Source organism: Antedon mediterranea, chromosome 7, assembly GCF_964355755.1.
Source record: "Antedon mediterranea chromosome 7, ecAntMedi1.1, whole genome shotgun sequence".
In the NCBI taxonomy this organism is placed as follows: domain Eukaryota; kingdom Metazoa; phylum Echinodermata; class Crinoidea; order Comatulida; family Antedonidae; genus Antedon; species Antedon mediterranea.
Genome location: NC_092676.1, coordinates 21,895,044 through 21,916,894, shown reverse-complemented (window position 1 = coordinate 21,916,894; position 21,851 = coordinate 21,895,044). Strand labels below are relative to the sequence as shown.

Below are 21,851 nucleotides of genomic sequence, written 5' to 3'. Positions count from 1 at the left end.
ATTGCCGCAGTCAGCGTTTGATCGGACTAAAATAGTTTCAAAGCACACTTTTTGAAAACTGTATAATTACTATAATTAGTATATCAAACAGGTTTAAATAAATTTAAGAGACTTGGTATGCAATACAATAGTGTAGTTTTAATTTAAACAGAAGAAAAAAACATGTGATTCCAGTATTTTTAAGATAGTACCATGTCCAAATAAATTGAACGTTTAAAGTTGAAATCTAAATTACAATAATAGGTTTAAGCAAATAAAGGTTAAATAATCATTGATTCTACATTTATTTAAAGTAGCCAGTCGTTGTGGTAGGCTGTACTGTGCTGTACTTACCATGTGCATACAACACATGACAACTCGGCATTATCTACGTAGGGTGGACATGCTAACGAAGACCCACATACTCCTACAGCGGGAAATAGCAAAAAGCCATCATGGTTTGTCGAGGAGCCAGGTCTAACTTCAGGATTTGAATCGACACAAAGGTATTCATGTCCTCCCTTATGAGTGTAATAACTACCCATCACTAAACCTTCGTACTCCTTGGTCCATCCTTGTGGGCATGTACGTTTAGCTGGGATCATCAGACTTGTGGATCGGCCTTGTGCAAGACACACGGCGCATACTGTATCTTTGTCGTGTAAATTAGCCAATGGATTGTAGTTACTGGTTTGAAACTCAGAACCGTATATCAAAGATCGATAAGAGCCACTTGCTATCAATCCGTTGTCATATTCAGGTGCCTCTGGTAAACACAAAGGATTTGTACCGGCCCCAGAATGTGAATAATGACCACCAGCGATATATCCTATAAAATATAACGACTAAAGTACGAATTTTGTAGTTTAGATCAAACTAATAGACACCAAAGGCAGGGAACGCAGAATTTATTTTCCTTTTTGTACCGAAATATCACGTGAAACTGGCTCCTAAAAAGATCTTGTTGAATAGAACCAATAAATATACATAATTAACATTGGATGGAACGTAGTTATACTATGTCTATATACTACATCAATCAAACAAATGACAGGGGCTTAATTGCCTTATGAATATAATTGAACGATCAAATGGTGAGAATAAAGCACTTTATTATTATACGTAATGTGTTAATAGAAGTTTACTCACCCGTATACACTAAGTCTGACGTGTCTGGGGTGCAGTCACTACGTCCCCAATGTGTATACACAACGCTAACATTTCTTGTTTCACACGTCATAAACTCTTCTTTGCAGTTGTTGGTTGGCTCATACTCTGTAAACAAAGTTGGACGTTTCAGAATTTTTGTAGTAATACATTTAATGTTTGTATTATTGCGTAAAATCTGAGGTTGACCTAATTTCGAGTACATATATTTAGACTAACTAAAGTATATTTTACAGTTGCAAAATGTCTGTTAGATGAACTTTTGGCACAATTTCCTACATAGGTTAAAGAGAAATATTACCGGAGCTTACGATTTCACCAACTATTTAACTAAACAAAAAAACAAAAAATGTTGTCATTCACTCAATTAAAGAACAAAACTATTTATGATATCTGTGCAACTTAACTATATTATACTTTGCCATTGGGTGAGTTTGCCAAGTAGTTTCTTGTTGGTAACTGTTACGATCAATTTATAGATCTAAAAATGTAACATTTCATGAAAATTGTACAATAAATGATTTATTTATTTTCGTTCTTACCACCAGCGTCACCGTTGAAAAAGTTCCATATGTAGTTTTCAACATTGTCGGCAACTTGAGCATCGTCACCATCGCCCTTCAAAATAATGGACATTTTGTTTAAATTGTATAAAGATTAATTGACAACTAAACTACTAAACTAAATAAAATATTGATAACTAAGTGATATTGAAGCACACGTCCTAATTTCTTTCGTGGTCATATATCTCGGCGAGAGGCCATTGAAGCAAATGAGTTCACCTCAAGCAAGACAACACATTTCACAAATGTTTTTGCTTTTAACAGTAAAGCATACGTTGGACCCCTCCCAGTTACTATCACCAGTGTACGCACTTGGACAACTAATTATGTACCAAAAGTTGTGCCTTACCTTAGCTTGATTGAGGAAAATCAAACAGAAAACAACCGTATACTTGAAGAACTTCATTTCGTTATAGTACTCGTGCACTTTTAGAGATGATATGAATAGTAACACATTCACATGTTTTTTATATACTGTAGGTACCGTATGTTTTTGTTGATGTATCTCAGATGCCTGTTTGAACAAAGACTTATGAAGTCGTAGTTGCTTTTAACTAATGGTGTTTTGTGTATACATTGCATTAAAAACAATTAGGAGAATATTTATAACGCCATTACTGTAGGTACCGTATGTTTTTGTTGATGTATCTCAGATGCCTGTTTGAACAAAGACTTATGAAGTCGTAGTTGCTTTTAACTAATGGTGTTTTGTGTATACATTGCATTAAAAACAATTAGGAGAATTGTTATAACGTTATTACTGAGACGTTCAGTTTGTGTACGATGTTTGACGAAAGTTTAAACCTGTTCACGCTTTAATTGTGCTGACATATGATATATTTAAACAATAAGAAATAAATCTAAAACATTGAATAAAGTAGATAATCTCAAGACGAACTGTAAGAAAATGATTCACAGTTAAATAAATTTTGTTTCGTGTTAATAATATACATTGTGTTACTAACTTATGTATTATTTTAAAAACAAAACCATATTTTTTGTACAAACAATTTTTGAATTCACTGTAATTAAATAATATTATGTTAAAAAAAATTATTGTATAGTACGCGATCGAATGAGCGATCAGGTAACAGTAATACGGGGTATCGCTGTAACAATTACTCCAAACTATCAGAACGTATAGCGCTTAAAATCGTTATACCATTTCCCATTATGTAACTCCTATCCGTCCCCCGCCCTTAAAAATATAGTACATGAATATGTTATTATAAGGTGTTTATTTTTTTGTCAAAATATGCAACAAATTTATTATGCCGAATTGCCGTTAACTAACTGAATACAGTACTTAAATTGCGTGCAGACGTTCAAATCACGTTGAACGTGTCTGCTGCCGTTGCGTAAAGTACAATGTGCAAAATAAAATAAGATATCGTTTTTTCGTTCACCTTGTCGTGTGTATCATTGTAAAAATTAATAGCATTGGTCGTGTTTTGTACGATATTAAGTTAAACGCCCTCACAAAATCTATGAACGGAACAATCACCGTGTGACGATAAAGAGGGCGCAATTAATAAAATGGAAGCGATAATTATGAAGTACTATACAACTTGTTGACATTTGCGATCGACAGTCACGAAGATGAATGCAATTGCCGAATGTTGCAGAAACATTCCCAGATCTATAAGACCCTAATTAGACTTACGATTTGGGCTAAGGCTGTATAAATACACAATGAAATCCTGGGCAGAACGATGACCAGGATTTAAACATCTCGGTATCTCAGGAGCGACGTTTACACGCAGTGAACCATAATCAACGGCTTGACAATTAAATTAAGTGAATTGCCGCAGTCAGCGTTTGATCGGACTAAAATAGTTTCAAAGCACACTTTTTGAAAACTGTATAATTACTATAATTAGTATATCAAACAGGTTTAAATAAATTTAAGAGACTTGGTATGCAATACAATAGTGTAGTTTTAATTTAAACAGAAGAAAAAAACATGTGATTCCAGTATTTTTAAGATAGTACCATGTCCAAATAAATTGAACGTTTAAAGTTGAAATCTAAATTACAATAATAGGTTTAAGCAAATAAAGGTTAAATAATCATTGATTCTACATTTGTTTAAAGTAGCCAGTCGTTGTGGTAGGCTGTACTGTGCTGTACTTACCATGTGCATACAACACATGACAACTCGGCATTATCTACGTAGGGTGGACATGCTAACGAATACCCACAATCTCCTACAGCGGGATAGAGCAGGAAGCCATCATGGTTTGGCGAAGAACCAGGTCTAACCTCTGGATTTAAATCGACACAAAGATAGTCATGCCCTGCATGGGTTCTATAACTACCCATCAGTAAACCTTCGTACTCTTTGGTCCATCCTTGTGGGCACGTACGTTTAGCTGGAATCATCAGACTTGTTGATCGGCCTTGTGCAAGACACACAGAGCAGACTGGGTCGTTATCGTGGAAACCAGCCCATGGAGAGTAGTCACTGGTTTGTAATTCAGCACCGTATATCAATGATCGTAGAGAGCCACTTGCTATCAATCCGTTGTCATATTCAGGTGTCTCTGGTAAACACAGTGCGTTTGTACCACCCCCACCATGTGTATAATGTCCACCACCAATATATCCTAATTATAAATAATAACAATATCAAAATATATGAATTTTTGTAACTGTGTAACTACTAGGCTAAAATATTGTATCATTCTACTTTGCTATGACCTAAAGTATGGATTAAACTAAATTATTAATTACATAATTTAAAATTAGGACATTATTTAAAATATTTCGTATTATGTTAGTTAACTTATTATCCTATTTTCATTTCATAGCGAGTGAGTGGTTAAGACAGTGGAAAAATAATTACGTAGCCATAAGATAAGGACTATAAACCGTAGGTCCATTGTACACATCTAGCTCATGTGCACTTAAAAGAACCTAGTACACGTACACCTTTCGAGACGAGTAGGGGGTTACCCCAAAGTATTAATACATCACAGGCACTGATCATAACTGGGCCCTCAGGTCGCCCAGTATAAATACAATATTTCAATTTAAAAAAATCTTCTACTATATTTTTTTATACTCATTAAGATGTGTTCAATTTGATCAATTTTTATCTTTTTTTATTTGTATTTTGATGATAATGATGATGAATAAAGATATTGCATTTCATTTAATGAAATTACATTCTAAAAATACTTTCAACACGTGTTTTTTAAATGAGGAATTCCTTTATACATTAGAATCATATACAAAAATATTGGATGTGCAGAATATTTTTAGTTGAACAGTAGCCAAACGTTCAAGGAATCGAATTTCTTCACGCCTCCAGAATAGATCGGACCCATAACAAGTTCTTGCGCTTTGTCGGCCCAGCAGCCAACCTGCCTCCTATTGTTTCCCCGACATCTAGGAGAGCAAGACAGGATTTGCAATTCCTGTATAAATGTCTTACTTCTAAGTTTGATTGTAATCTTGTTTCGTTGTTTTATTTTAATGTTCCTGTTCGTAATCTTCGTAGTAAACCCTTTCTTCATGTTAACATTTTCTCGTGTCAATGTTTGTAAAAATGGTATTTTCTGTAGACTCTCGTCTTTGTACAATTCTTGTCTTTTAAAAAATAATTCTTTAGATATCTTTAACTGTAATCTCTCTCAATTTAAATGTATTATTAATGAAATTATTTAAATAATCTTATTTATGATTTTTGTATACATTTATATTGGCTTATTTTTTATAGTTTAGTTATTTTATTTTCAACCTGCTATTGGTATTTTACACTGTTGGCTTGAAATAAAGAATAAAGAATAAAGAAGATACATTCATTTTATAACGCACGTATTTTCCTAAACTACCACATGACACGTACACTTTAAAACATGCTGAGTAGCAATGAATGCTTTACTCTTAAATGGGAAAAAGTTACCGCGGCCATGTGATACGAATTCAACCAATGGAATTGCAAGGGAATTGTACAAAAGTGGTTTGTAATATAGAAGTTTACCTACCAGAATACACGAGGTCTGACGTGTCTGGAGTGCAGTCACTTCGACCCCAGCGTGTATACACAACGCTAGCATTTCTTGTTTCACACGTCATAAACTCTCCTTTGCAGTTATTGGGTGGCTCGTACCCTGTAAACAAAGTCACGTTGTACGTTTCAGAAATTTGCAATTGTGCTACTTTTTAGCTACAAAGGTAATTTTATTATTTTTAGTAATATCTAAAGTTGACCTGACCTACAGACAAATCAAACAAAAAAGACAAAACAAATTTCATGTCCGTATTATTCAGACTTTAACAAAATTAAAAATAGTGTTGATCAAGTCTCAATCGCACTGGTATAGATTAGATATATGGATTTATAACATCATTCCTCACATAGGTAAAACAGAATTATTTCCGGAGCTTAAGATTTCACAGGAAAAAAAATTAACTGAACTGAAATCAATTTATGTTGTCATCCGTAAGTTAAATAACAGAGCGATTAATAATACGCCATGTAACGTTTATACTTTGGCATTGAGAGAGATTGTCATGACATTTCTGCTACGAACAATTTACAGATCCATTACATGAGCATTGTACAATATTTATTGAATAAATTTATAATCTTACCACCATTTTCTCCGTTGAAAATGTTCCATATGTAATTTTCAACATTGTCGGCAACTTCAGTATCGTCATCATCACCCTTAAAAAATAATGGAAAATAAAAGATAAATTAAAAACACATTAATTAACAACTAAACTACTAAACAAAATTTGATAACCAAGTGATGTTTCACCGTACAAAAATGTCTCACAGATGTCTTATTGGTAACTGCTTAAGGAAGAAATGACTGAATTGGGGCTAGGCGGGTGAGTCGTGGAAGGAAAATCTGAACCCCTTAAATATGGGTGTACAGAGGCGAAAGCACTTACTTCAGCATTTTACTGTACAATCGTCAATGTAGAAAACGCAAGCTAATGTAACAACCGTTAATGTGGAACAATCCACTGATTATGTAGTAAATCATAAGCTGTGTAGCTAATGTAGTAGCCATCTTTAGCAAATATAAAGCAATGATATATTCTACAAAACCTTTTTTCTTCGATCCATTTTTGTTGCATTCAAATGGCATATTCAACAACAACAAAAACTTGTTTTTTTCAGGTGGACAATATGACTTTAAACCAACGTACATCCCTGAAAAACTAGTTTATGTAACACAATTTGTGTTTTACCTTCACTTGATTCAGGAAAACCAGACAGAAAACAATGGCGTACTTGACGGTCTTCATGTTTGTTTTTACTCATGCACCTTGCTAGAGTTAGAGTTAATATGAATTTGTAACATTTCACACGTGTTTATATACATTATGGGCCAGATTTTGTTGTTGATAGTATCTCAGATGAATGTTTGAACAAAGGCTTTTTAGGTCCTTGTTGCTTTTAACTAATGGTGTTTTGTGTATACATTGCATTAAAACACCAAAAAGATATGTTATGTAATTACTGACACGTTTAATTTGTGTACGATGTTTGACAAAAGTTTAAACCTTTCCACGTTTTAATAAGTGCTGACATGTGATATGTTTCAAAAATAGAGAGAGGATAGATAATTAATTGGATAGAACATATTTTATCATTAGATCATTTATCAAAATTGTATTAACTTTCTAAAGTCCAAACGTGACTTTTGATCGCGGGACACAAAGTCTTTTGTGCAGTGGAGTTGAGAAACTACAAACAGTTTGATTATGATTTACGTTTCAGATAATATACAAACAAATGTAACATATTAATAAAATCAGGGAAGAGTTAAATTACATGGATAGCTCATGGAGCTATAATAGCTCCATGGATAGCTCACGAACCTTACTTACATCAAACGTTACAACGCGCGGCACCCACACGGATGTAGACTCAAGACGAAATAATTGCCGCTAAACTGATGACGTAATCATCGGAACCGCCCCAGCCTAAACACCACCACTTGGTAACCGGACACGCAACTTTCTTTTCGGTGATATCGCAAATGTTTAGACCTATAACAATTTCACTCACGTTTTTGACAATGTCAAAACTCTCATTGACTGATATAATTGTATTTGTTACAATTTGTAACAGATGTTTTATGAAAATACATTCACAGGAGATAGATCAGGGGGAATGGGCTTTCGGTTTAGCAAGACAGATTTGAGTTGCGCAGCTACTAGCTAAATTGTTATTACGTGGTTTGGTAGGCCTAGTTCCCATGAAGGTATTTTCTGATAAACTGTACAAATTCAGCAACTTATCCAAGTGTATGGAAGGTTTAATCTCATTAAAAAAACAACTCACGATAAATCTATAAAAACTAAACAATATTGAGATACAGAGTAAAGAAAGTATAAGCGTGAATGATTTATTTGTAGGCAAGAACAATACTGTGTGTCGATAAAGAGGGCGCCAAACAGAAACGTTTTTTAAGCGAATTTGACAAGAGATTCTTAGATCTGTAATATTCGACCAGTAATACTCATTTGTATCACATGTGGTGCCTGTATCATGTACGATTAAGGTTTAGGTTATGGTATATGATACTATGATATACATATAAAGCACATCTATTGTTGTATTACCAAATGTTCTTATTAATATACTGGAGAAACTAATTAAACGTAAAGTGTTGATTTAACTTAATAACCTAAATCACTACTACCAGTATGTGTTATCATTCATTCTTATTCAAATTTTTGCCATTCTAATTCATTAATTATTATTTAGGCAGGATAACATAATTCAGAAAAGAAAAGATCACACAATTTCTGTTTTTCAATATGGTCCTGCAATGAAACAACTATAAAAAAATAAATAAATAGAAAAAATATAACAATCAGTAAATACAGAATATTACAATAATACCTACGGCATACATATTGTATAGAAAAATATTAAATTTTGAAAAAACTCGCACGTTTCCCGTCAATATAATTGGGATATAAATCCATCTAACAGACATTTTATTATATAATAAAAATAATTGCTGGTATTGAAAACAAAGTAAAAATATCAATTTACCATTTAGAATTCATGAACGATAGAATATATCAAATGCTGGTATAGATGACCACAAGAGCAAAGCTCGTTTAATGCAGTACATTACAAACAAATATGAAGATAGATTGTATTAGGCTTTCCTTTGTCTGTAAAATTCACTTTACACAAATGTATGCTGGTAACAAATAATGGATTTTGCATTAAACATTCACTTTTTTTATTACGACTTGCCGGAAACATAAAATGTATGATACGGCCTTCACAATATACATGTCTTCATATAGTTAACAACCATACCATCATATTTTTTATTAGACAAACATATATAGAAAATTTCATTTACTTGATTAATATCCTACGGTTAAGCATTGTTATTATTTTACTCATAACACAATGGCTACAGCTTTTTCCCAGGTAAGCCAGAAAAGCATTCCGAAGAAAGGGGAGTACGCCGGGATAGTTGTGGTTGATGGTGAAAGATATCCACCTCAGGTGCGGAAAGACATGCATGAGCTAATGCTGAACTTTGAAGTACGTGATGATGATGTTGTTGTGGTAACATATCCAAAAGCGGGTAAGGTTATAAACAAAATGTTTTACATTTGAATTTGTTTCATGGATGGATACGGTACACAGAGTGCGGTCAAGCTTTATAATGTATCAGAGCCATTGTAGGCCTACTGTATGTTAGTGTTTAAAGAAACTACTCCTACATTTAATTTCGGTCTTAAGGTAACAAAGGTCCTCGAAATTTATATTTATATCTAACATTATGATTAGACGCAGTTATACTAGTTTAAGTAACTAGTTTACACGTGAAAAATAGATATCAAATGCGCCATTTACTGTAAGTTCTTTCTACATAAAACACACTATAAGTTTGTATGCCTTAACATTTGTTATTTACAATTGAGATTATCTCTAAGGTTGTGTTTAGAGTTGTACTGTTTTGTAATGGAAATGAATTTTAGCTACGTCATATCAGTTGATCTTTGACCGTTTACATACAAATTCCGATAGGCTTACAATAGTACAGCGGTTAAAGCTTCAGTTGGTATCAAAACGTAGATCTTGTAGAATGGCCAAAACATTCACCAAGATTAGCGAAGATTCCATTCCTAAGAAAGGACAGTATGCTGGGCTTGTTGAAATTGAGGGGGATCGATATGTGCCGTCAGTGCGGGCTGATATGCATGAGCGAGTTCGGCAGTTCGTCGTACGAGACGAGGATGTGTATATTGTAACATATTCAAAGGCTGGTAAGTGGGTTTTTGTTCGAATCCTCACCCACTCAACTTTGCATGAGGGGTTGTGTTTAGTCAAATTACTCAATGCTGCGTCACCCTCTCGTTTGTACGTGAGTGATGATGAGTTGCGTGGATCATTTCTGCTGGGTGCCAGCATCAACGGCGCAGATTAAAATTTGAGACACTGTAGTGAGTTGGATAGGAGGTGCCCGTTGATTTTTTTCTGGTAAAATTTGGGTTTTTTTTCCATCCAATATTTAATCAATTTTAATAAATGTAATATTCTGGGATGGCCTAGGCCTATTCAACACAATTTCCTTCAGGGAGGAAATATATTTGTACGTTCCAGTAGAGTTTTTCTTCTATCACCTTTTTATGTATTATTAATCTTTATCTTATACAGGAACTCATTGGATGACCGAGATTGTCAAAAGCATTTTAGCAGATGGTGATTATGAAAAAGCTGAAAAGATGTTCGGTATTCATCCGAAACCGTTGGAATATTTTGACACAATGATTGAACTTGAAAAGATACCACGTGACCAGCAACGCTTGATAGTGACGCATATTCACGAAGAACTCTTACCAAAAGCTGTATTTAACGGAAAAGCAAAGGTAAGTAATTATTATTAAGTAATCGTTTTAAAATTAACACATGCTTCACAATAACTTTCTCAGATTAAACTCGCCAATAAAGAAAATTATGAGGATGGAATACTTATAATTATAATACATGGTAACATACTTGTCCTAGTGGGAATCAAGCTTTAAGCTCTGTCTACACTATCAAACAATTTTGACAAAAAAGTGTGATGTTATCAAATATGGTAGTTATATGCCCAAATACGGTAGTGATATGCTTAAATACGGTAGTAATATGACATCATCATGTCCATATGGGCACATCACATTTTTTTAACACATAAAGTTAGATAGTTTAGACAGGGCTTTAGAGAAACATTTTACAAACAAATGATCAACAGGCAACATTCATCATAATGATACAGTCGGCAATTAAACATTTATACTATATAATACTTTATGTGACAAAAAAATGTGATGTGCCCAAATATGGCAGTGATATGGCATCATCATTTCTATATATGGCCCCATCGCATTTTTTTTGTCACATACAACAAGTTGATAGTGTAGACCGCTATAGAGGGTTACTTTATTTAACACTATTTTTAAAATGATACATTTTTTATTTCAGATTGTTTATGTTGTTAGAAACCCAAAAGATTCCGTGGTTTCGTATTTTCATTTTGCACAACCTTTCCGGTATTCCGAAGAATTTGAAACTTGGGAAACTTTCCTGCAATGTTTCATGTCTGAAAATAGTAAGTAAACAAAGTAATCATATTTCAATGTTTTTAAGAATATTGTATTGAATAAGAAAGTGCTGCTTAACAATATAATATTTTTATTATACAAGAGCAACATAATTATCATTGTTAAACATTTTAGAATTTGAATGCTACAAATTTTAAATTTTAATTATGCCATCTACGGAATCCATAATTGCCACTGAGATGGATAGATTAAGACGTCATTCTACATCATAGAAGTAATAATCAAAATGTTAAACGTTCACATTTGAGATGTAATATTTTCACAGTGCCTGGTCGTTCTTGGTTTAATTTTAACTCAAACTACTGGAAACACAGGAATAAAAACAACTTCTATCTTACAACTTACGAGGACATGAGACTGGTAAGACAGTGCATACGCTCAATACGTTCGTTAGGAATTTTACTATGAAACGTTTTGATATCGTCATTTATCATGTGCGCATGCGTGATCATATTGGTTTTGTTCGTCGAGTAAATCTTCATATGACGTAACATTAGATATGGTGAACAGATCAATAGAAAATAAATCCATCCATCCATCATTTCCCACATCGTAGCTCAAGTACGATCAAGTTTATAAACCAAATAAATTAAAGCTTGTCGTGAGAGTGCGAATGCGTAATCTTATTCGTAGGATTTAAAGATAATAACATCAAACTTATGATGTTTCAGAAGTTTCATTACTTGAAAGAAATTATTCATATACAAAATAATATTTTTTTAAGAACATTCGATCCATTATTGAAGAAATTGCAGCTTTCTTAGGAAAACCAACAACCAAGGAAACACTAGATAAACTAGTCAATATTGCTGCATTTTCAAGAATGAATAAGAAGTTTGACGGAAAGTTACCAAAGAATTCGGTTCCAGACAAAGTAAGAGAAGCGATTCCATTCAAAATATTACGAAAAGGTAAATATACCTTTTTTTTCTTATTCATTGTTATTTTCTACTAGAGATTGCTAAAACGCAGTTTATTTGATATCTAAAGATGTTTATTGTGTACTCTATGTTATCTTTATTTTCTCGTGTGGATTTTATTGAAAGAAAGTTCGTGTATGCAAATATCTTTTAACACAATTGAAGATAGTAGGCCAATGTAGGCTACTTTGTGATATGTTTACTCATCCCATAATTTGTTAGATTTACACCAGTAATAATTAATAAGTGATTTAGTGCAGGTGTAGCTTGGTGGTTAACGTGCTTGCTTTCCAAATCGGGATTCAATCCTGCCTCAAGCAACGAAAAAATAACTTTCCAATGTTTTTGCCTCAGCCTGCGTAAAATCCACATTAGTTGCCGCGTAAATTGATTTCCCGTAGCGACTGTTTGCATCACTTTTGCGTCGTTGGTTCCCACTTGTGATTACGCAATACACTTTGAGTCGATGCGTTGCTCTACGTCACCAGTGTGAATCAAACTTAATTCTTACAATTTTAGACAATTCGATATAAAACATACATAAAACCGACACATTTTAACTTTAATTTACAGGTCAAGTCGGTGACTGGAAAAACCAATTTACTGTCGCTCAAAATGAAGCTTTTGATAAATTATACGAAGAGAAAATGAAAGGGTCTAGTTTGAAAGATCGCATCAAATTTGAAATCTAAAATGTTAGTGTTCTACATAACGGGAGCTGATCAAACTTACGAATTCTACATGAGTGACAGTAAACGAGCTGATACATTTTACGGATCCTTAAATAATATATAGCAGTAATCGAGCTGATCAAACTTACGAATTCTAAATGTGTGACAGTAAGCGAGCTGATCAATTTTACGGATCCTTAAATAATATATGGCAGTAATCGAGCTGATCAAACTACGGATTCTTAAATATATGGCAGTAAGCGAGCTATTCAAACTTAGGGATCCTTAAATATATGGCAGTAAGCGAGCTGATCAATTTTACGGATCCTTAAATGTGTGGCAGAAAGCAAGCTGATCAAGCTTTATCCATAACATGACAGCGAGCGAGGTCAAGCCATTGACTATATTCAACTGGCTTTTCAATTAAGACCGTTATAATTCTAGAAATTAAATACAGGGACTATTTGTGTATTTTGGATAAACGCTGACCATCCTTCGTGGATGATATCTAGTCGGTGTGCATGACCTTTTGTTTGTCTTTTGCCAATTAAAAAGAAAATAAAAGCTGAGAAAGCTTATCGTGGAGGTCTTTCTTGTTCAGCTTTGTGCTTCTTTAATAAGGGGTGAGTCCCGTGTTCTCTGAACGTAGGGGAATGAGCTGTTAGGAGCTAATTTTACTAAGCCTCGGCATTATGTGGTAGGGTGGCCAGTTCCTTTCCACGCCGCCTTTTTTCTCCCTAGTATTTTAAACCAGGTACTCATTTTACAGCTGAGTGGACTGGGAGTCCAATAAAGATTCGAATTTCAGACAAAAATGATATTCTAGCGTTTCTATTCATGCAGACTAGGGCAGACTAGTATAGAAATTACAGTGTATGAAATAAAACGCTATCATCACCACTGCTAAAAAATATTGGTTTATTGATTTTGTTATATAGTATCAATATCGACGTCTATTATTATTCATTAGGGACTTTACGAAATATGACGGGAAGCCACAGGACGGTACTCAACGGCTATGCCAACTCTATATGATTTTACGCTCTAGCGAACAAGTACACAGACTATCCGTCGTCCTCCTTTAACCGTCCTGTTTCGTAAAGTCCCTATTATTCCGATAGGACCAAAATGTAGACTATCCGTCGTCCTCCTTTAACCGTCCTGTTTCGTAAAGTCCCTATTATTCCGATAGGACCAAAATGTAACGACCAATACGGTTCAGTTGCTTTCAACCGGCCTTTAAATTTCATTTTGTTGACATCATCATGTCAAAAATTAGAATATAAGTTGGCCCGTAATTTCACCTGTGACTGTATGTTCTGTAATATACAGCATAGGTCCTACTGTATATCATATGACACCATAACCGTAAGGTTATAAGATGGCATACGTCAGGATTTTGCGCTCTTATTTTAAAGTCCTAAGTACATGTTGGATTTTATTTTTAATCACAAAGGTCACATTATAATTCATACAAAATGACGAATTAAAATCTAGTTTTAGGTGTTATTTGTGGTTAGAAACTCAACATTTGGTAACACATCTTTCTCACAAAGATCTTCACCAACAGACATAACACTCATCCACACATCAAAGTTAAAAAAACTAGCATAATTATTGTGAGAATTTAGGCTATAAACTATTTAGATAGCGTGAAACCGTATCAAACACTGCGCTAACAAATTTAGTTTTTTTAAATTTAGTTAGGTTAATTAAAATGTATCTTTTTAAAAATTGAATATAAATATCTACGGTGGCTAATTTCCGCCAAAGAAAAACATTATTTTATAATATAACGCCCTAACACATCGTTATAACGCCCTAATACGGCGTTATTACGCCCTAATGCAGGGTTATAACGCCCTAATTTGGCTGAAATCGGCCACTGTAAATATCTTATAAAATATATGTTTTTGTAGATTTTAAAAATAAGTATTGCCAACAAAACAGTGGTGACAAAGGAAAAGAATAGTTTATTCGTTTTAAGTAGTTTCTATTATTTATGCTAGGTCACTGCATCAATGCACTGCTATTTTTGCCTACAGTAAAACGCGGTGAACGTTGACGTAATACAATAGTTTCTATTATATTGATAACCTTTATATCCAATAATGCCTTGACAAATCATTATAATGTATAAATATTTCTTCATAGTTACTAAGAAAGGAAGCCACTTGGAGTTTAGAGAAACGTCTACATTGACTATTTACACAGAATGGCTACACAATTCTCAAAGATGAGCGAAAATGCCAATCCCAAGGAAGGAGAGTACGCTGGGTTTGTAGAAATTGAGGGTGATATATATTTACCTCTAGTGCGGGCTGATATGCATGAGCAAATACGGAAGTTTGTTGTGCGAGACGATGATGTGTTTATTGTAACATATTCAAAGGCTGGTAAGTGTATCAAGTAGGGGTAGGGGGTGGGGAAAGTTTGATCAATGGTTGAGGTCCACGTGTAACACGAACAAAAAAAAATAAATAAAGCCCATGTATTACAAGACATTTTCTTCCATGACCTTTTTCCACAGGAACTCACTGGATGACAGAGATTGTAAAAAATATTTTAGCAAATGGCGATTATGAAAAAGCAGAAATGATGTTTGGCATTCATCTAACACCATTGGAATATATTGACGCAATGATTGAACTTGAAAAGAAACCATTCGACAAGCAACGTGTAATTCTGACGCATATTCACGAAGAGCTCTTGCCTAAAGCTGCATTTAACGGAAAAGCAAAGGTACTCATTTTAAGTAACCTTGTTAAAATTAACACAATTAATTTTTTTTTAAAGTAGAAATTAGTAGGCCTATCCGGCTGAAAACTCAAATTGATGACATACAACAGAGCCACTGTTTGTATAGACTCATGTTAATGCGATCTACCGATAGAGGGAGTTTAGATCTCGAGCTTAAAGAAACATTAAACCTGATTATTTTTCCCTTTCAGATTGTTTTTGTTGTTAGAAACCCAAAAGATACCGTGGTTTCTTATTTTCATTTTGCTAAAACTTTCCGGCATTCCGAAGAATTTGAAACATGGGAAAAGTTTCTGCAATGTTTTTCGTCTGAAAATAGTAAGTAAAGAAAGAAAATATCTATATCATTCTTCTAAAATGTTATTTTAAATTGTTAAAGTAATCGAGTAATACAAGAGGTACTAATTAATAACTTATTGATTAATGTCAAATTATAGGATAATTGATTACTTGCTGTATATACATGTTGGTAAACAAAACTTTTTATATAAGAATTTTAAATTGGATCCTAAACATTTTAAATATAAGTTTATAGCAATTAATTAATAATCAGCAAATGTTTTCCTTTTATTTTATTGATTGAAAGTTAATTAAAATACCATGTCTATAATTACGATTTTCATCAATCTACACAGTTTTGCAATTGTAAAGAACAATTTAAATGTTAACAAGTGTTTTCACAGTGCCTGGTCGTTCTTGGTTTAATTTCAACTTAAACTACTGGAAACACAGAAATGAAAACAACTTCTTTCTTACAACTTACGAGGACATGAAACTGGTAAGTGTGAACAATGAGAAAAAAAAGTACATGCTGTGAATAAAATATGTCAATCAATCAATCAATCAATCGTTTTATTTTTAAAACGCCATTCCAACGACCCTTGTTCATAGCGCTGTCAAAAATAAAAACAGAAAAAGTGAGTTTTTAGAAGTGACTTAAACAGTCCAAAGGTGACGAGTTTCTAATATGTAAATAGAAATTGTTCCAGGGCCTAGGCCTACTAAATTTACAAACTCCCCAGCTATGTTTTCACCTTGGAATGTGCAAAAGCATTTTGGTTGCTCGATCTCAGTTCCCTTTTCCTCTTTTCGAAGTATAGTATTTCAGAAAGCTTAAGAGGCGCTGAAATAAAAAGTTAGTAAAACGTGTCTAGGAGTAGGTTAACAATCGTCAAATGTGTCTCGGAAGACATTTAACATGCACTTATAATTTCTTTTACAGTACCGATGTGAAAGCTCACTATTGACCAATAAGAATACACATTATTACATAAATAAACTTAGGCCTATATTCCGAGCATACAATTATAATTATGTATCTTTTTTAAAGAACATTCGATCTGTTATTGAAGAACTTGCTGTTTTCTTAGGACATCCAACTTCCATAGAGACTTTAGAAAAACTCATAAACATTGCTGATTTTTCAACAATGAAAAAAAAGTTTGACGGAAAGTTACCAAAGAATTCGGTTTCCGATAAAGTACGAGAAGCGAGTCCATTCTATATATTACGAAAAGGTAATTTGCTTATAAATCTTTCTCTCACAAGAGCATGAATTAAATCCTTCCATGACACTCTTTGTGTTGGTCTTTGACGGAAATAATTCAACCAGATCTAATGAGTCTATTACGATCTTAAAATGTACTACTAAACCAATTGGAAAAAGAAATGTCGTAGGGATATTAATAAATGAATATCTTTTAAGTAATAAAAGAAAAAAAATGTGTTGACCAACAACGAAATGAACTGACTACTTGCTAGGCCACCAGCAACCTTCGAATCTGTATTCTTTTCAAATTCAATTTGTTTTAAATACCTCCAGAAATGACGAGAACCCATCAAAATTACAATACATATAGCAAAACGCAATTTAATTGGGTCAATACGATCGTTATTTTTCAAGCGTCTCTTACTTTCAAAAACATTATTGGAGCAGTTACCCTATTGAATAATTTCATAACATAATACTATTCGATACATGAACACTTAATCAACTGCTGCAGCTGTCATGAGGTAGAGTGTGACTTACTGTTAACGGTCATCTAGATACGAATCTATTAAACAGTACTTTTAATACATCCTAATACATAATGTAATAGAGGGTCTTTACTATGTTTTAACTTTAACTTACAGGTCAAGTCGGAGACTGGAAAAACCAATTTACTGTCGCTGAAAACGAAGCGTTTGATCAATTATACGAAGAGAAAATGAAAGGGTCTAGTTTGAAAGATCACATCAAATTTCAAATTTAAACATATATGGGTCAGACGTTCAGTGAGATACAATTGTATTGGTATAAGCAAAGAGTTGCATTTTTTTTATCACTCAGTTTAAAGTATTACAGCTTAGAAAGGAAAACATCGCTAAAACAAAACAATTAGTAATAATTTTGATGAATTTTTTGCATAAGCGAAAGGAAGGAAAGAAGCTGAACAGACTACAGTATAATAATTCAATCATACCGTGTTCGTTCCGCGAGTTCCAACGTTTACCAGAGGTAGATGGTAAATTACGTAATGCATTAAAATGCAGAATATTGACACATGCTTTAGGCCTATTATAAATATTTTCCGTGGAAAATGCGCATGTAGGGGTAGGTAGATATAATGTATCGGTCTTTGACCGTAGGTGTGGAGCAACTTTGTCCAATTTAGAATAGAACCGTTATGCGTGTGTCGAGAGTGTACTACATAGCCTCACACAAGTAGGCCTACTAGGGAAGAGTGACACTCTTGGTAGTACTGTATTTGAAATAGGTTTACTTTTTACAAATAAATGTTACATTGTGTTAATTTCGGTATAATTATGGTTAGTATAATATGTTGAAATGTTTAATTTTTTTTTGATTGAGAACAGCTTGTTGATCCTTACAGTAGGCCTATGTGGCTGCTTAAAACAAACCGATCAATTTTAAACGGATCCATAACAATCTTTGAACTAATCATGTCTGCACAAACCACTCCTCTACCCATTCAACCTGTGGAGAGCACATTAAGTGTGGAATGGAATGTTAGAGGCTGTCAACATAGCAAGATATCCTAATTAAACCCTTCTGATCACTAAACCCTTCTGACACTACAGTTTTTGCCTCGTATTAAAATGGCGGCCATTTTTCAAAATGGCCGCCATTTTTGTATAAAATGTGGATAAAATCAGATCTAAGTAAGGCAGATACACAATCTTGGTGTCTAAACACATGTACTTCAGACACGGAATCCATTAGGCCTTGTTGACAATACAGTTTTTGCCTCGTATTGAAATGGCAGCCATTTTTCAAAATGGCCGCCATTTTTATATAAAATGTGGATAAAATCAGATCTAAATAAGGTAAATACACAATCTTGGTGTCTAAACACATGTACTTCAGACACGGAATCCATTAGGCCTTGTTGACACTTCAGTTTTTGCCTCGTATTGAAATGGCAGCCATTTTTATATAAAATGTGGATAAAATCAGATCTAAATAAGGTAGATACACAATCTTGGTGTCTAAACACATGTACTTCACGGAATCCATTAGGTCTTGGTGACACTTCAGATTTTGCCTCGTATTGAAATAGCGTAAAATCGGATCTAAATAAGGTATATGCATGATCTTGGTGTCTAAACACATGTTTTTTTTCAGGCAAGCAATCCATTAAATCTATAATAAATAAATTTGAAAAATGTTAGCTACATGTGCATTTAACTTAAACAATTAATTAATTAAACTAACATTTTTCAAAATGGTTACCTAATTTATCTGTTCATGAAATCGAAAATCTGGAATTTGTTTTACAAATTGGTAAAGGTTTAGTTTGTATAGAGCCATGACTAGGATTTTAAAGCCTCAGCTTTTGTTGAATTCATTTGCATGTAACTTCACAGATGTTTCATCTTGACTGTAGGCCCTCCTATTACATAAACTAATATTATTTACCTCCGCTAAGGAGATATATGTAGTCTATCGCGTACCCAAATTATAAACCCCAGCTGGATTTGAACTATGTCAAGCTAATAATATCTAAAGCAAAAAAAAATGTATCATTCAACATGCTCTCTATCAGTGGATATATTTTGCCAAGTACTTCACTGCAGCTTTTGAGTGCTTTCATTTGTTTGTCTGTTTGTTAGCAGGATTACTCAAAAAGTTATTGCGAGATCTTTACCAAAATTAGGGTTAGCTAGATATGTGGTCAAGTTCTACTCCATTACATTTTGGAGGCAATCCGGACCACGGTCCCAATTTTGGACCACTTTTTAGTATTATTTTCAGACCTGCTATTGTTAAAAGATAGGAGAGAATTTTCAAAAGCCGGCGAGCAGTCTTAAAGTAAAGTAAACTGAAACTGCATTTTCTCGAGAACTACTTGTCCAGAAAACTTATTTAGATCTCATTTTATGCATATTTTATATAAAAATGGCGGCCATTTTTTTAAAATGGCTGCCATTTTAATACGAGGCAAAAACTGAAGTGTCAACAAGGCCTAATGGATTTCGTGTCTGAAGTACATGTGTTTAGACACCAAGATTGTGTATCTACCTTATTTAGATATGATTTTATCCACATTTTATATAAAAATGGCGGCCATTTTGAAAAATGGCTGCCATTTAAATACGAGGCAAAAACTGAAGTGTCAACAAGGCCTAATGGATTCCGTGTCTGAAGTACATGTGTTTAGACACCAAGATTGTGTATCTACCTTATTTAGATCTGATTTTATCCACATTTTAATAAAAATGGCGGCCATTTTGAAAAATGGCTGCCATTTTAATACGAGGCAAAAACTGAAGTGTCAACAAGGCCTAATGGATTCCGTGTCTGAAGTACATGTGTTTAGACACCAAGATTGTGTATCTACCTTATTTAGATCTGATTTTATCCACATTTTATATAAAAATGGCGGCCATTTTGAAAAATGGCCGCCATTTTAATACGAGGCAAAAACTGTAGTGTCAGAAGGGTTTAGTGGTCAGAAGGGTTTAATTAGGATATCTGGCTATGTTGACAGCCTCTAACATTCCACTCCCCCTAACTCATTTTTTTTCACATTTTTTGCCTAGACTATATGTTGGTAATACCATAATGTAAGCATCATTGAATAACATCAGCTTGGCATACAATGTATCTATTTTCACGACATTTTAACGAAATCTTAGGTTATTGTATGTCTTTACATATTATATATTGCTGCATTTTCAAGAATGAATAATAAGTTTGACGGGAAGTTACCAAAGAATTCGGTTCCAGACAAAGTAAGAGATTATTAAGCGATTCCATTCAAAATATTACGAAAAGGTAAATTCATCTTTTTTCTTATTCATTATTATTTTCTACCAGAGATTTCTAAAACGGATTTTTTTTTTATATCTAAAGATGTTTATTGTGTACTCTATTTTATCCTTATTTTCTCTTGTGGATTTTATTGAAAGAAAGTTCGTGTATGCAAATATCTTTCAACACAGTAGAAGATACGTACGCCAAATGAAGGCTACTTACTGTGTGATATGTTTACTCATCCCATAATTTGTTAGATTTAAACTAGTAATAATTAATAAGTGATTTAGTGCAGGTGTAGCTTGGTGGTTAACGTGCTTGCTTTCCAAATCGGGATTAAATCCTGCCTCAAGCCTCAAATGAGACTAAGTTTATAAGCACGATCAATACATTATAAAATAGTATGAATCAATAAAAAGATATATGAAATTGGTTACGTTCTATTTCCATAAAGCATGATTCCCACTAACGACGCGACGTACTAGATGCAACGAAAAAATAACTTTCCAATGTTTTTGCCCCAGCCTGCGTAAAATCCATATTAGTTGCCGCGTAAATTGATTTCCCGTAGCGACTGTTTGCATCACTTTTGCGGCGTTGGTTTCCACTTGTGATTACGCAATACACTTTGAGTCGATGCGTTGCTCTACGTCACCAGTGTGAATTAATTAATTAGTTAATTCTTACAATTTTAGACAATTCGATATATAACATACATAAAACGGACACATTTTAACTTTAATTTACAGGTCAAGTCGGTGACTGGAAAAACCAATTTACTGTCGCTCAAAATGAAGCTTTTGATAAATTGTACGAAGAGAAAATGAAGGGGTCTAGTTTGAAAGATCGCATCAAATTTGAAATCTAAAATGTTAGTTTTCTACATAACGGGACATAACGCTCAGTAGTAACGTACGGTATAAAAAGG

General features: G+C 33.6%; 4 protein-coding genes across 6 annotated transcripts in view; 2 read left to right on the top strand and 2 right to left on the bottom strand.

Moving 5' to 3' along the window:
• Positions 1 to 13,802, top strand: part of LOC140054557 (amine sulfotransferase-like) — a 78,351-nt gene extending 64,549 nt beyond the window's left edge. Inside the window, exons 1-7 of one of the 3 annotated variants that reach the window (XM_072099594.1) lie at positions 9,177 to 9,289; positions 9,736 to 9,974; positions 10,366 to 10,577; positions 11,176 to 11,302; positions 11,581 to 11,675; positions 12,040 to 12,226; positions 12,809 to 13,802. In XM_072099594.1, coding sequence (XP_071955695.1) covers positions 9,794 to 9,974; positions 10,366 to 10,577; positions 11,176 to 11,302; positions 11,581 to 11,675; positions 12,040 to 12,226; positions 12,809 to 12,927 — 921 coding nt within the window. In that variant the 5' untranslated portion in view covers positions 9,177 to 9,289; positions 9,736 to 9,793 and the 3' untranslated portion in view covers positions 12,928 to 13,802. Of the gene's footprint in view, positions 1 to 9,093; positions 9,290 to 9,735; positions 9,975 to 10,365; positions 10,578 to 11,175; positions 11,303 to 11,580; positions 11,676 to 12,039; positions 12,227 to 12,808 lie in introns of those variants that run through there. The other 2 variants (XM_072099596.1, XM_072099595.1) reach the window with 2 other exon arrangements.
• Positions 330 to 2,115, bottom strand: LOC140055508 (uncharacterized). The gene is made up of 4 exons (XM_072100850.1): positions 2,059 to 2,115; positions 1,689 to 1,764; positions 1,129 to 1,254; positions 330 to 808 (listed from the first exon to the last, which is right to left on the bottom strand). Exons 1-4 carry the CDS (start codon positions 2,113 to 2,115, stop codon positions 330 to 332), a joined length of 738 nt encoding a protein of 245 aa, XP_071956951.1.
• LOC140055507 (short-chain collagen C4-like) lies at positions 3,840 to 9,040 on the bottom strand. Its single transcript, XM_072100849.1, has 5 exons — positions 8,737 to 9,040; positions 6,918 to 6,998; positions 6,309 to 6,384; positions 5,699 to 5,824; positions 3,840 to 4,315 (listed from the first exon to the last, which is right to left on the bottom strand). The coding sequence occupies exons 2-5, from the start codon at positions 6,972 to 6,974 to the stop codon at positions 3,840 to 3,842; spliced, it is 735 nt and encodes a 244-aa protein (XP_071956950.1). The 5' UTR covers positions 6,975 to 6,998; positions 8,737 to 9,040.
• A 1,227-nt stretch (positions 13,803 to 15,029) lies between the features above and the next one.
• Positions 15,030 to 18,612, top strand: LOC140055276 (sulfotransferase 1C2-like). The gene is made up of 6 exons (XM_072100575.1): positions 15,030 to 15,302; positions 15,437 to 15,648; positions 15,858 to 15,984; positions 16,350 to 16,444; positions 16,997 to 17,183; positions 17,800 to 18,612. The coding sequence occupies exons 1-6, from the start codon at positions 15,122 to 15,124 to the stop codon at positions 17,916 to 17,918; spliced, it is 921 nt and encodes a 306-aa protein (XP_071956676.1). The 5' UTR covers positions 15,030 to 15,121; the 3' UTR covers positions 17,919 to 18,612.
• The last annotated feature ends 3,239 nt before the right edge of the window (positions 18,613 to 21,851 follow it).